Source organism: Rattus norvegicus, chromosome 20 (genome assembly GCF_021556685.1).
Source record: "Rattus norvegicus strain SHRSP/BbbUtx chromosome 20, alternate assembly SHRSP_T2T, whole genome shotgun sequence".
NCBI classification, from domain to species: Eukaryota; Metazoa; Chordata; class Mammalia; order Rodentia; family Muridae; genus Rattus; species Rattus norvegicus.
Genome location: NC_141553.1, coordinates 45,777,753 through 45,792,953, shown reverse-complemented (window position 1 = coordinate 45,792,953; position 15,201 = coordinate 45,777,753). Strand labels below are relative to the sequence as shown.

General features: G+C 43.4%; 1 protein-coding gene across 1 annotated transcript in view; it reads right to left on the bottom strand.

Moving 5' to 3' along the window:
* Positions 1-15,201, bottom strand: part of Lama4 (laminin subunit alpha 4) — a 141,963-nt gene that overhangs the window by 48,191 nt on the left and 78,571 nt on the right. The window contains 4 exon segments of the mRNA NM_001309447.1: positions 143-239; positions 1,390-1,531; positions 4,926-5,074; positions 9,152-9,268. Of these exon segments, the coding sequence (NP_001296376.1) occupies positions 143-239; positions 1,390-1,531; positions 4,926-5,074; positions 9,152-9,268 (505 nt within the window).

Below are 15,201 nucleotides of genomic sequence, written 5' to 3'. Positions count from 1 at the left end.
AAGTATGTTGTTTAGTAACTTTATAAAGCCTTGATGTTATTTAGCGAAGTATTGTTTATCCCTCAAGCCTAGTTTTTAGAAACCTGCGTACATTCACACAAGGTGGCTGCGAATAGAAGGAGGAGAAAAAGGAGATATTTACTAGAATCCGCCTTTGCTTGCAGCTCTCTGGCTTGATTGAGAAGGTTGTCGCTTTCATCCTTATGGTAAACGATCTGAGTGTCAATTCCACTCACGGCCTACAAAACAAGCGGTCAGAGAGGTAAGGACAGCTGGAGAAATGCCAACGTCTCGTGGTTTCTGGGGGGGAGTGATGCCATTTGAAATGATGACATTCATCCGTCAAACACCAAGTAAACTTCACATAGCCTTGCTTTCATAGCTCGGAACCCAGAACAAAGGGAAAGAGGAGAAAACAATGCTTTGGTGTTTGCAAAGTTAAGTTCCCTTACCCCCCCAGGATAATTCAGCAAATCTCAGAGAAGGCTATGGCCAAGGCTTGTTAAAAAGAAAGTACTGGATAAGTAATTTTGAATTGGGGAGAGAGAGAGAGAGAGAGAGAGAGAGAGAGAGAGAGAGAGAGAGAGAGAATATGCATCTATTTTTTTTTTTTCGGAGCTGGGGACCGAACCCAGGGCCTTGCGCTCGCTAGGCAAGCGCTCTACCGCTGAGCCAAATCCCCAACCCGAGAATATGCATCTTAAGACATCTTCTGCATTAGAGAACACACTAGCTTGACAACGTTTTCTCTGGAGACTTTGGCAAAAAGAAAACGAGAAACTAAACCACCAACAGAGAAACAAGAAACATAGCATCTACAAACGAACTCTTGTTCATAAACTGGACTCATCCTGATGAACTTGTAAAACCAAACCATTGTGGGATACGATGCTCTTTCCTTAGTGCTCCTGACCTTTCTGACACTTACATTTTTCATTGAAAGGTCAATAGTTAAGGGATGATGATAGAAAACCAAGACAGATATATATATATGTGTGTGTGTGTGTGTGTGTGTGTGTGTGTGTGTGTGTGTGTGTGTGTATAACACATATTATGTGATATAAATGTATATTATATCATATATACACAAATATAATATACTCTATATCTATATAGACTATAGCTATAATATGTGTATATGTTATTCTACATAGATATTCTAGCACATACATACACTCACACAAATCAGAATGGGGCTATGTAGGAAGGAAGAAACACTAGGAAGTAGGGAAGCATGAGGTGCAGTGGCAAATAGAAACAAGACACAATGGTGTTTATGTATAAAAACCAAGAAAGATAACAGAAATCTGCTCATCAAAACAGGGAGAAGAGAAGTCAGAGTGGAATGAGGGGCTATCCCAACAAACCCCAGGGTAAAGGAGTACTCACGTCATAAATTCGATCAGTAATATTCAGAGCAAGTTCTGCTGTTTCGTTGGCCTCACTGACATAGTTGGCGATATTTTCATAGACATTGGATGCGTCCAAAGCCTTCTGCACCAGCCCGTTCATGTCCGAACTGTGCAAATTTCTGTCAATAAATGATTTTGTTACTTTTCTTATTTCCATAGGAAGCGGAGCCACATTTAGGGTTTCATTTTTTTTTCCTTTTTTTTCTCCATCTTTATTAACTTGGGTATTTCTTATTTACATTTCGATTGTTAGGGTTCCATTTTGATACTTCAGGGATCACAGATGCTGCCTCCTCCTTTTTTATTTTTTTCAAAGCCACCTGTCTTGGAAGGTTCTCCTGAGTCTCCCTTCCTGGGGGGTACATCACAATCACATTCATCTTCCTGTGCTGCCCCAAAGGTGTCACCCCTTTCGGCTCATGGCAGCTGTTGCTTGGCAGTAGCTGCTAAAAATAGGAATGGTGATTTTAAGAGTCCCCTGTCCCTCTTTACAAAGGTTTATTTAAGTGGTACAGGTTGGACAAAGGCCTATGCTGCTACCCACTCTTGACCTAGCTGTCACTCTAGAAGGCCCGCCTCGGAAAGGGTGTAGACCAGGGCGGGTGCAGCCCTGGGGAGGGTGCAGCCCTGGGGAGGGTACAGAAGAGCTTGCCAGGCACACAGTGGTGGGCTAAGGTCTGTCTGATTCCTCAGACAGGCTGTAGCTCAATCTATCCTCCCCTCTGTATGGAAACACCACGTTCTCTGCAGTTTGGGTAGGGTTCAGGGAACACTCACAGAGAACCTATCACATCCGTGTTCTCACGTACAAAGGTGAATAACCACATATCTTCTAAGGATTCACACAGGCATAGCAAGGACCAAGTGTGTAAATGATTGGCATCCTGTGTTTGTATCTTCTGAACTTCAGGATTTACAGTTATACTTAAACCACTTCTGAACTGGACTTAGAAATTATATTATAACGTTCAGTTTTCTGACCAATAATCCTCTCTCTCTCTCTCTCTCTCTCTCTCTCTCTCTCTCTCTCTCTCTCTCTTTCTGAGACAGGGTCTCTTTACATAGCCCTGGTTGTTCTGGAGCTCACTATATAGATGTGGCTGGCCTTGAACAAAGCCTACCTCTGTTGCCTGGTGCTGGGATTAAAGGTCTGCACTGTCATGCCTGGCTAACCAACACTTTTCACTCCTCTGTCATGTCAACACCACTCTCCCTTTCACAGCTCATTCTAATTCCTCTGTTTTACTGATTCTCCTTATTTTCTCCCAGTCCCAAACACTCACAGCTAATATCACCAATACCCTGCAAATGATGACTGTCTATGCCTAGACTACCAGATGCTGCGGATCCTACCCAGTTCTTTTCCAATTACAGAACTGATAAGCACAGTCATCTCTTTCTTAGTCTCCACTTTCTGACTCAAGCTCAGTATGCTCTGAGGCTGAACAACTTCCTCTATGTTTCCTCAGCTACTCCTCTCATTGTTTAAGTCCATCATCCCCCAATCTCCCCTGTAGCAGGGCTGACTTTCCCAACGGGCGCAGTAAGGATCCACAAAAATGGTTCCTTTTAAGTTTTTCAAATCAGCACGAAAGAAATAAAGACAATAAAATGATACAGTCTTCAGGTTATTGTAGTCATGAAACAGAGCTTAATTTTGCTAGAGAAAAGAATCAATTATGGCAGGAGTCATGCTATATGAAGGTGTGTCTCTTCTACATGCTCTGTACCTTCCCTCCCTGGGACCAATCCTTAGAAATGGCTCCAAGAGTAAAATATGAAGAAAGGAGACAAGAGAAAAGGATATCATGCCTGTAATCTCAGCATCCGGAAAGCGGAGGCAGGAGGATTGCCAGGAGTTTCAAGCCAGCCTAGACTGAAGAGTAAGACTCCAAGGTTTTGTGCACGAAATCTAAACAAACAAATACAAAGCACCTAGCATTCATAATGCCTGGGTTTCATCCCCAACGATGCACACCACAGTACAGCAGCACACACTGGTCATCTTAGCCCTTGCGAGGGAAAGGCAGGGGGATCAAAAATTCAATGTGGGCCTTGGCTATACAGAGTTGGAAGCCAGGGTAAGCTACGAGAGACTTGGTAACAAAACAAAACAAAACAAAGCCAGGCAAAACACAACAGGACAAGCTCCCTATCCCACAAAAAGAGATACAGGAAAAAAATAGTCTGTACACCAGACAAGTGTTGAGGAATTTTCAATGTTTACATTTTGAGGGTGAAGGTTTATAAATTTTTAATGTCTCCATGAATAGATTGAGTCAGGAACATGGCGTCAGGTCGATTGACATTTGTGCCTGTGGAGCAAGTGAAATAGGCAGTAACTTCCACCGACCCCATTGCACCACCACTGCAAAAGGACATTTAGAGAACGGTGCCATGTGTGCCTGCCAGTGGGGCATGGGTGGTGTCCAGAGGAAGGAATTGTGGGAGAGCCAGAGGATGGCTCAAAACTAATAATCGACCGATCTGCGATGTCATCAGAACTGAGACCTTTGTCTAAGTCCCTTTTATTGCTTTCACTCACAGCACACTTCCTAGGGACAGGGCACCACACTGAACACCACACTGTACTACACCAGTGCTGCCATTGCTAGGACCTTCCATACCCCTCACCCTTCTCAGTCAGGAGTGATGTTTGAAATTTGTGGGGAGGAGGCATTAAGGGATGGTGTGAATTTAGAATGGACATTAATCTTGGGTCCTTACCCTTGACCCTTCTGGGTGCCTGTTCTTTTAATGACCTCGAGATTTACTTACTTCAATTAACATTCACTGAGTGGCCAAAGGGTATGTGACTCTTTTCTAGGGGCTACGAAGGAAATTGTCAATTGATATATATATTTTTTCTCTTAACACGAGTTAAATTAAACACTTCCTGCTGAGCACCGCAGGAAGTTGAGTATTTAGCAGGAGTCAGTTGTCATGCTAACTCCTAACCAGCTTGACTTATGATACTGGGGTTCAGAAAGTAAATGCTATCTATAAAATAAGCAGGGTTTTCTTGCCCCGGTCACCTTATTGTAGAACTTGTACCCTTGCCTAGAGCACAGGTTTCTAGTCTCGAAGACTTTAAAAAAAAATGTCTCCCAGAAACAATTGCACAAAACTGATGACTGGCTCTGAGGAAACAATTAACAAACCAATCAGCAGTCAAGCAAAGCCAACCCCAGCCTACTTGTTGTATCCTAGTGACTCTGGTATGGAAAGCCATATCAATTGAATACAAATGCCCCCGGAAATATTTGCATTTCCTTTTTTTAAAAGCTTTATTTTATTTTTAAAGAAGACTTATTTATTTTATGTATGTCAGTACACTATTGCTCTCTTCAGACACACCAGAAGAGGGCGTGGGATCCCATTACCGATGGTTTGTGAGCCACCATGTGGTTGCTGGGAATTGAACTCAGGACCTCTGGGAGAGCAGTCAGTGCTCTAACCACTGAGCCATCTCTCCAGCCCCCAATATTTGCATTTCTAAAATTGCGACGTTACCTGCTTAGCTCGTTGGCTTCCTGTTGGAGGTTGTACGCGTGGTCCACAGCTTCTTGGACCAAATCATGACTGAGGTTACTCAGGTTGGACAGTTTCCCCTGTAGTTCGTTTTTGGCTCCATCTATCTCTGCATAAATTCCAGATGCATTCTAGAGAAAGAAAAACCAAATGAAAGGACTTGGGTCTAGAGGACCATAGAGCAGTCTCCCCAGATAACAACAGAACTGACCATTTTCCTCTTGTCATGTTCAGGCTTACATTACTGTGAGGAGGATTTGTGTACTCCTGCCTCTTCAACCCCTTTGGATTGCTTCCTCATCGTGCAGAAGCACTCTATGTCTTCTCTAAAAACGAAACTAAATGTATGGCTTCTGTTGGCCCCACGTTTAGAGCCTATTAGTCCACCACCTTTCTATTCATGGAAAATCTCTCTGGGGGAATCTACCAGCAGGGAGCCCTTCTCTCCAGCATCCAGTTTCTAAATAAGTTGGGAAATACACAAATACAGAGACCGAGCATGTAGCCTTGTATCTGTCCAGCTGAGGTGGCAGTATGCCTCCAGATCTCAGCTAACTGGAAACTGGTACTCAATTTAAGAAGTACGGTTAATCTATCTGGTCAGGCAATGCGACCCCTAGAGGCCTTTGTGCCCAAAGGGCTTTATTATGGAAGAACACAAGGAAATGGACTTTCTGCCCTCAGCTTCTGTCCTGGAGCTGAGCAGGGCCTCTACCGTTATTCTACCTAAATTTATCAATAAAGTAAACCTTCTTTCCTCATAGGGCACAGTGAGAAAGTGGCTGGGAAGGTTTGCTTGAGTGGCCAGTATTTCTCTAGGAGCTGGGTCTTTCTGGCTTTTTATTCATCTGCCACCTTGCAGGAAAGGTGACTTTTATACTGTTTTCCTCCTCAGAATCAGAGCCTTGCTGTTTCTGTCATAGCTCCATATTAATCTGATTCATTTTGTTCTCTGCCAATTTAATCAGCTTTCTCCACTATAGCTAATAGACCAACCTTGTCTAACTGGTTCTCTTTAGGCTGTATGTATTTTTTTCCCCTGACTGCTGTACATAGTATTTCCCCATTCTGGAATGTCTTTCCTTTTTTTTTTTTCTTTTTTTTTTTCGGAGCTGGGGACTGAACCCAGGGCCTTGTGCTTGCTAGGCAAGCGCTCTACCACTGAGCTAAGTCCCCAACCCCAATGTCTTTCCTTTCTAAACCGCAGGAATCTACTTGGAGTTCTCATCCTTCTGAATTCAGCTCAGCTATCGCTCCCCTTCTGAAGGAATTCCTAACTTCTTGGGCGAGCTACTTGCTCTCGTATTCTGTTATCCACCCTCACTCTACTGTAATCATTTACATGATCATTCGATCATGATATTGCGAACTCTTACGTGACATTACAAATGCTTAGCAGTCAGAAACCGAGTTCAACTTGTTTTTGTGCCTCTAGACTGGAGCACAGTTTCTACCACACAAAATTCATTTCTTAGAAGTCGTATTAAGCCTTCAGCCATTTGGATGGTCACATTGTTTTGAATGATATAAACAGGAAAAAAAATACCACTGGCATTCCACGCTCACTCACTATCTTATTATTCTTTTAACAAATGTCTACTCTGTGCCTAGTCCATGGCTGCCCGACACTCTTGGAGAAGAGATAGAACACTGTTGCTGCTTTCAGGGGCTGCGATTGAGGGGAGACGGCACAGACAGCGATGATCACAAACGTGGACAAGCTAATTTTAGAAAGCAGAAGAGACTTTGAACAACACGCAACATGTAGGGTGGGGTGGACAGTGGCTGGAGGTAAGAGGACCTCGTGGATTAACTAGCCATGAAGATATGTGCCATTTAAAGAGCTAGGGACAGTAGGCACACAGGTCTTGATCGAGGACTCAATGGGGTGTTTGAAAAAATGAATTTGATGAGCTGCTGTGTTGTGAGTGAGGAGGAGAGTATGCTAAAGCATGAGGTCAGACAGGTGGGTGAGAGCTAGGTCACATAGTGTCTCGCGTGTCACGGCAGAGTATGGTTCTGATTTGTAGCGTCACTGGAAGTTCAGCAGAAGGAACGATACAGCTTGATTATATTGTAAAGCAATGTTTCTGCTAACAGATTGGGAATGCATCTAGAAGGGCTGCGTTGGTGGCAAATGCATCTCTTAGGTGCTTCCGTTTCCACCTCACAGGGGACACAAGGCAATTAGAGCTAGACAGCAGCAGCATAAGAGTGGGTGACATGTTTGAGATGACCCCTTTCTGGTGCCACCCTGCCTGGGCAGTGCATAGCACTCCTGAGACGACCCCAGACACCCAGAGACCCTGGGAACCACTAAGAGGAGCAAGTAAGTGGTGGAGAAATGGAAGAGAAAGAGAAGCAGAAGGATATGGGCACAACAAAGAGAGGCAGAACTGGAGACTCGAGGGTAGGGAGGAACAGCCTGATGTGAGTTACCAGTGATGCCACCTATGGCTATGGTGAGGTTCTGGCCTGTGCTGCCACTGAGGGCCACATCTGGGTCCATGGCCCTGAAGCTGCAGGAGTCTGTTACTACCACAGACATCCATAGTCTGTGCTGCCATTCAGGAACATGTTGATGTTTGAGGGCTGTGCAGAACTGGCCCCATTCCTCACCTGGCATCCTGGGAGAGCTGGCCCTGAGGGTGTGAGAGCATGAGAGCTGACACCACCCCTCACCCGCTGCAGTACTCAGGAGAGTGGGCCAGCAGAGCTGACTCTGGTTGCTGGAGTCGAAGAAGAGTCTCCCCATGGGAGAGCTGGCCTTGTCACTCACTTGTTTGCTGTGCAGTGACATGGATGAGAGACTGATGCCCTCTTCCACCTTCACCCCTTACTACCTACTCAAACAGGAGAGCTGGCCTTGGGGTCATGAAAGCAGGAACACTGTTCCTTCCCCTCACTGGCTGCCCCACTCAGGAGAGCCAGCCCTGCCCCTCATCTGGGTAGCACCATAGAGCTGACCTTGACTGTTGGGGCATGGGTGAGTCAGACTCAAGGAGTGAGCATTGGAAAGCTGGCCCCAACACTCGTCTGACACATAGTGATGTAGATGAGGGAGGGATGCTCTGCTTTGCCCCTTGCCACCTATGGCAGGCAGAAGAGCTGAGTGGGAGAGCTATCCCTGCCCCTCACCTGCACCTTGCCTGGGCAGCACAGTAGAGTTGGCCATCATGGGGTGGGTGAGGGTGAGCCAGCTCTGAGGGCATGAGAGTGGGAAGAGCTGGTTCTGTCCCTTGCTAGTTGTGGCCTTGGATGAGCTAAGTGAGGCATTGATGGAGAGATCACACCCGTGGTATGGGTGTGGGAGAGCTGGCAGACTGACTGACTCAGAGACTTCCCAGGCCCAGATCCAGGGCTTTGAGTTGGCCCACCCTAACATCTGGCTTATTCCACTTCATATAATGGTCTCGAGATCTAGTCATTCTCTTGCAAATACCATGATCTCATTTTCCTTTATTTCTTCCTAATTAACTGTTGATGGATATCTAGGTGGGCTTCATCTGGTATCTATTGTGAGTAGTGGAAGATCTCCAAGGATCTTTTTGGTATGTTGACTTAGTCCTTCAATTTTATAACCAAGAGGGGTCCAGCTGGGTCATATGGTAGTTCTAGTCTGTAGTGGCTGCACGATTTTACATTCCCAGTGGGTAGTGAATAAGGTTAATTTCCCCCACATCCTGCTTTTGTTTGTTTTCTTGATGATAGTCGTTTTGATTGGCATGGGATGGATTCTCAAAGTGGTTTTAATTTGCATTCCCTGATAGTTAAGAATGTTGAACACTTTTTCTTCTGTTAAGGATGGTCTGTTTAATTTATGAGTTTATTTATTGATTGGATAATTTGGTTTGTTCGATAGCTTCCTAGGTAGAGCACGTAGGGAAGAACTATATCAAGTACTTTAATAGATTTACTCTGACTGTATCTGTGCTGTCAAAACTGCCAGCCACATGAGGCTCTTGAGGGTGTGAAATGCAGCTGATTCAAACAAAATAGAATTTCTAATTTTACTTAATTTTATGAAACTGAAATTTAAGTAGCTGTGTGGGCTAGCAGCTACTGTGTAATACAAGAAACTAGAGGTTCCTACGCCTGATATTATTTCACAATCCTACTAACTTGAATTGAATTGGGTTAATGTGACACTGAGCTGCTATTCAAAATTGCTATCATGGCAAGCCTGAGCAATCAAGGTATGTCCTTACCTTTATTATCTCATCAAGTTCCTCAAGAGTGAGCCGAGGTGTGATGAGAGAGTCTGCAGACAAACTCAGAGAGGTGCCCACGGCCTCCATCTGTTCCTTCACTCTCTCGTGTTGTTTCTAGAAGGAAATCGAAAGAGAGAGGACGTTATTGTGCACCACTAAAAAAAAAATCCCTGAAGGACAAAAACTACATGACCATCTCATTGGATGCAGAAATGGCCTTTGATAAAATCCAACATCCATTCCTGACAAAAGTTCTGGAGAGATTAGGGATACAAGAGACATTGCCACATAAGAAAGGCAGTTTACAGCAAGCCCATAGCCAACATCAACCTAAATGGAGAGAAAATCAAAAGTAATTCAACTAAAACCAGGAACAGCCTAAGGTTGTCCATATGTTTAGTACAGTACTGGAAGTTCTAGTTAGAGCAACAAGACAACTGAAGGAGATCAAGGGGATACAAGCCAGAAGGGAAGAAATCGAAGTTATCTTTATTTGCAAATGATATGATTAAAAACACAAGAGACCCTAAAAATGCCACTGGTAAACACCCACAGCTGATAAGCACTTTCAGCAAAATAGTTGGATAAAGAAATGACTCACAAAAAAATCAGTAGCCCTTCTGTATACAAGCAACAAATGGGCTGACGAAGGAATCAGGGAAACAACACCCTTCACGATAGCCTCAAATAATATGAAATATCTTGGGGTAATGCTAACCAAACGAGTGAAAGACTTTTGTGATTTAAAAAAAAAAACAACAACTTTAAGAGATTGAAGAGAGAAGCTGAGAAATTAGAAGATGGAAAGATTTTCCATGCTCATGGTTGATAGGATTGATTAAGCGAAAAGGGCCATACCACCAAACGTATGTACAGATTCAATGCAATTCTTATCAAAATTCCAACACAGTTCCTCACAGACCTTGTAAGGGCAATTTTCAGCTCCACATGGAAACACGCAGGCACGCATGCGCGCATGTTCGCACACAAACACCAAGATAGCTAAAAACGGTCCAGAAGAAAACCTGCTAGAATAATCAATATCCCTGATCTCAAATTATACTTCAGAGTAATAAAAAGAGTTGAAGTGTGAATTGAATGGGAGGAACTTGTGGGGTGGGAAGGGAGGAGGAGGAGGAGGAGAGCGGGAATATGAGAAGAGACAGCTCAAGATTAAGAGCCACATGAGAGGGCTATATGGAAAGATTCTACACATAGGAAGGTGTGAATGAAATCGCCCAATAATGGGGAGACAGAGCCACAACTGGACATCTCTTGTCATTAAATTAAAATTCTAGTATCAGGAATCAGTTACATCTAATTGAGTTGTAGGCCAAAGGGGTCCCATGGGAAACACCTAAAGTCCACATTGTTGCCATGACAACAGGTGGCTCTTCATAAACGGATTGGAAGGTCCCATTGCCAAAGACAATACAACTCACTGAATGGGAGAAATTGAGCTGATGCCTAGATAGAGTCTTCACCCTAACAAGCCAGTAGTGTCGTTGATATAGGAAAGTGTTCTATATGCTATCAGAAGAGAAGCATAAACGTCAACCCAGCCACAAAGCCAGTGATCTACAATGGCATCCTGCCTGCAAGATTTTCCAGTATAGTAGTGGAAAGTAGCTTGTGGGAGTAACCAAACAATATCTGATTCGATTTAAGGCCCATCCCACGAGATGGAACCCACATCTGACACTGCTTGGGTGATACAATACTTGAGGCTTAGACAGCCCAGAGGCTTAGGGTAAGGCCAAATATTGCTGTTCTATTAAGAGAACATAGCAGTACAGTGACTCCTCATGACACTGTGCTGTATTCCTAGCTCAGTGCCTCGCTCAGACATCATCACGGAAGCTTCCTCCCGAGGCAGATGGGAACAAATACAGAGGCCCCCAGCCAGACAATATGCAGACCTTGGAACACTCAGCTCTAAACAGAATACCTCATCAAATCTCTCCTCTCGGGGATCAGGGAACCCTAAGGAAGAGGAGGCAGAAAGAGTGAAAGAACCAGAGGGGACAGAGTTGTATAAATCAACACGAACACAGGAATTCGCAGACAGAGGCCCATGCACAGGGCCTGTACTATTCTGCACCAGCTGTGCTCTTAGATGTGCAAGGAGAAAAGGACACAAGCTTTCTCCAATGGATAAATACTGTAAGTGAGAATTTTGTTTTCTCCAAGGGAGCCTCATTGAGGAAACAAACTACTCTTAGGGGTAGGCTGTATGCTCAGTGGTTAGACGGCCAACAGAAAAAAATCACCACATCTTTAGAGGTTCCTTGCCTCCTAATGTTATGTTGGGTGTCTCATAACATTATGTCAGAGTTTTTCTTTTGATAGTAAAAAATATCTTAATATATATGTTATATATAAAATTATATAGATGATATATACAACATATGTGTTATATAGAAATTATGTATGATATAACACACATATGTTATTTATATAACATATATTTTTTTCTCTATTTTTACCGTACATATTCTTTGTGTATATATTGTGGTTTCCAACTTAGAGGTTTTATGGGTTTCCCAAATGTGTGAACGAGTGGGTTTCTCTGTCTATATTAGTTTCTTGGACTCGTTTCCTTCTGTTTGTTTAGTCCTATTCCAATGTTAGTTTTTATTGATCATATTATGTCATATTTTATCTTATTACTATTCCCTTAGAAACTGGTTTGCTTTCTAATGAGAGACAGACAGCAATAGATCCATAAGAGAGGGGAGTCAGGGAGGAACTGTGAGGGGTAGAGGGAAGGGGAATCATAATCAGCACATTTTATGTGAGGAAAAATTATTTTCAGTAAAAGAAAAAATATTTTGCCAAAAAGTTCTTAAGTGTGGGGCTAGGGCTATTACTCAGTAGTAGAACATGTTCCTACCATGCATAAGACCATGGCCTTGATGCCACCTCTACAATTAATTACTTACAGGAAAAAAACTGGGCGGTATAATTTCAAGAAAAATTTAAAATCATATTTTAAAGTGTAGAATCAAATTCCAATAAGGTTTCACTCATTCAAATTCACTCCTGTTAAAGGAAAGACTGCTATATAACTGAAATACTAGGCCTTAATTAAATTCAAATTAAATTATAACCTGGTATTTAATATTTTTTCCATTGGAAGAAATTAAAATTTCATAACATTTAAACACGGAGAAATAGGAAAAAGAGTGTTTAGTAATTTTGGAGTCTGGTTAGTGTTGAAAAAAGTATTGATCAGCAAGAACAATCAGTATTCACAAATGGTATCTGGATTACACAGCAGGGAAGGCTACTTTACATCCCTGTTTATACCCATTTGTTGACCAGTAAAACTGATGCCTGTGAGACATTGTGTTGGATCCTGGGAAGACAGAATGCATGCACAGCAAGAGCACTGCCTTTTGGGTGCTTATGACTTTAGTGGGGATAGACAAAATGTGAACCACAGGTGCACACACACGCACACATGCATGCACAGACACATGCACACACACACAATGCACACATCCATGCACGTGCACGCACAGACACACACAGAGGACACAAAGTCACACATTCAGTAATATCTTTGAAACTGGACCATAGATTATACCCTAGACGTATTAAAGATAATCGCATTGTTACAATTCATGGCTGTACCGGTGCAGAAGAGGGAGGGGCTTCTTCTTAACTTGGGCTTTAGAAGGACTTCCTGAATCTGTCTGCCAACCTGATGTGTATAAATAACTGACCATGTTTTCATGGCAGGACTGTGTTGCGTGTGTACCCATATGTGTCTATGCATGGGAGTGACATGTGGCGGTGGGTGGTTTCCACAGTTTACATAGAATTCTCAGTAGATGCAAGAATAAAAGGATGTAAGAACTTTAGTGAGATGTGCTACGTAATGAGTCACGTAGCCTGGATCAAGGGCTAGACAGAATTAGATAAGGGAGCTGTGCACAACCATGTGAGCAAAGGAAAAAGGATGGGAAACTCCATGGCCTCTGTATCTGGGAGGCAGCTTTTGTATAGGAGTCAAGAAACACTCTTGCTGACCATCAGCTAGGAAGCAGCAGCAGCAGCAGCAGCAGCAGCAGCAGCAGCAGCAGCAGCAGCAGGACAGACAGACAGAGGCTTAAAATGTGTGTGCCCTGCTGTTCTTTTCCTAAGATTCCGCTCACGCTGTTCACTTGTGCTTAGTGGAAGGATTTGTTTAACCGAGCTAAAAGAGGCCTACCATCTGCCTGAAACGACTGCAACGCCAAATTCCCGATATCCACATCCGTGGGGGTTTTCTAAAAATGTGCGTAAGAAAGTTTTAATTAAGCACTAGATTGGCGTGCGTTTACTTTTAGAACTGAAGTCACTTTGCCCAGATGGCAGTGTTCACTTACTGCTCATGACAAAGTCCTGACACATGTCAGTATTTGCCAAATCCTAGTGCAGCAGCTGGTCATGCATGCCTGTGCGTTAATCTTCAGCCCATGGTGGGCCACTCTTACTGGTTGTGGAGATTACGGAACCCTAAAAATAAGTCAGTGGAGAACTGAGTACGGTGGCTCACAACATACTAGAATGGGTTCTCTAGTAAAGGTCCATGAAGAAGACAAGCCCTTTCTGAGATTGACAGCTCACAGTTGGAAAAGAGAACCCCATAGGGTTTGCGAATACACCAAGGCAGATCTTAGCTTCTTTGGTCCTGTAATGAAACCTTCCTTCTACGGCTGTGTTTGGGTCTTCTAGGTGGTCTCCTAAGTCCTTGTCTGGCGGGGCATGGTCTGGGCTGATAGCTTCTTCTTTTCACAATTTACTCTCCATATCAAACAGTTTAAAGTCTTTATGATTGAGCTCCTAGAAGTGTTAGACGACTTGCTGTGATCCTCATGTCTCGCACAAGTTTCATATTTCTGCTTAATGCATGTATGTTAGCTTGTTACCTATTATACATTTGTAAGTGTGCAGTGGTTAACTTTGTTCGAAGGCTCCATTTTATAGGAGTCCAAGCTCTTCACATGGCCTATGGAACCCTCTTTGACCTGCCCCATTAGCCTCTTTAGCCTTGTCTGTTCCTAGGCTCGTGCATTCCACTCAGGCAGTCCCTGCCTACCTACAAGGCAACCTTTATTTTCTCTTGCCCTGGCTACCTTAGTCATTCTTTCCTTCTTCCTGCAGAGGCAATCCCAAAATGCCAGGCACATAGCTGTGTTTCTCTATTGTGGTTGTCTGTGAATGGACCAACCATCCCTCTAAGCTAGAAGCTCCACACTACCACGGAACCCTTCATCTCTGAACCCTAAACCACCCATCATAACTCCTGGTACAAATCAACGTGTCAGTAAAAATTCATTGATTTGACGAAAATATCTTAGGACTTTCCAATTGCGAGCTGCTATGGTTTTCTTTCTCAGATCGCACTAGAGTTTATTGAAGATGTAGTGTAAATATATATTATAAGTAACCAATGGCTCTTCTGTCTGTGGAATTAGATATGTGTCTAGATATGTGTGGCAATGCTGCTCTACAATAAAGGTCAGCCTCAAGCACTTATGCAAGACTGGAATCAAAATGTCCTTTTATTTGGTTTTCTTTTGGAAGTGACTACCATGAACCTCCAAACTTACGTTGTAATCCATCCAGTGGTCCACAGATTTAGCGTCCATACATCATTATAGGTGGCAAAGAAACAATGGAGAACTTTAAGTAAGAGCAAGAGAACTGTTAGTGGATGGGGTACTCTCCGCAGGGTGGGGAGGGTGGTCTGAAGGAGCGGAGGGATGGAGGAGAAATAGAACAAGGTAATGGGCTGGGAAACGGCGAGGGTCAGAAGAAAAGAAATTGTAGAGGAACAGCAGACAGAAATTGCTTAGCTGGTAAAACTGGAGGGTCGTGTGGTTGACTGCATGTGGAATAGGCAAATAGGAAGTTGAAGGGCAGGTAGACTCCAGTGGCTACCTTTAAACAATAGTTTAGGCTTTACTAACAAGTTTGTTGTACGTACATCCATTCACTAAATGCTACACTGGCTACTATTATTCTAAAAAAATAGTGAATAAGAGTTTGCTCCTGTT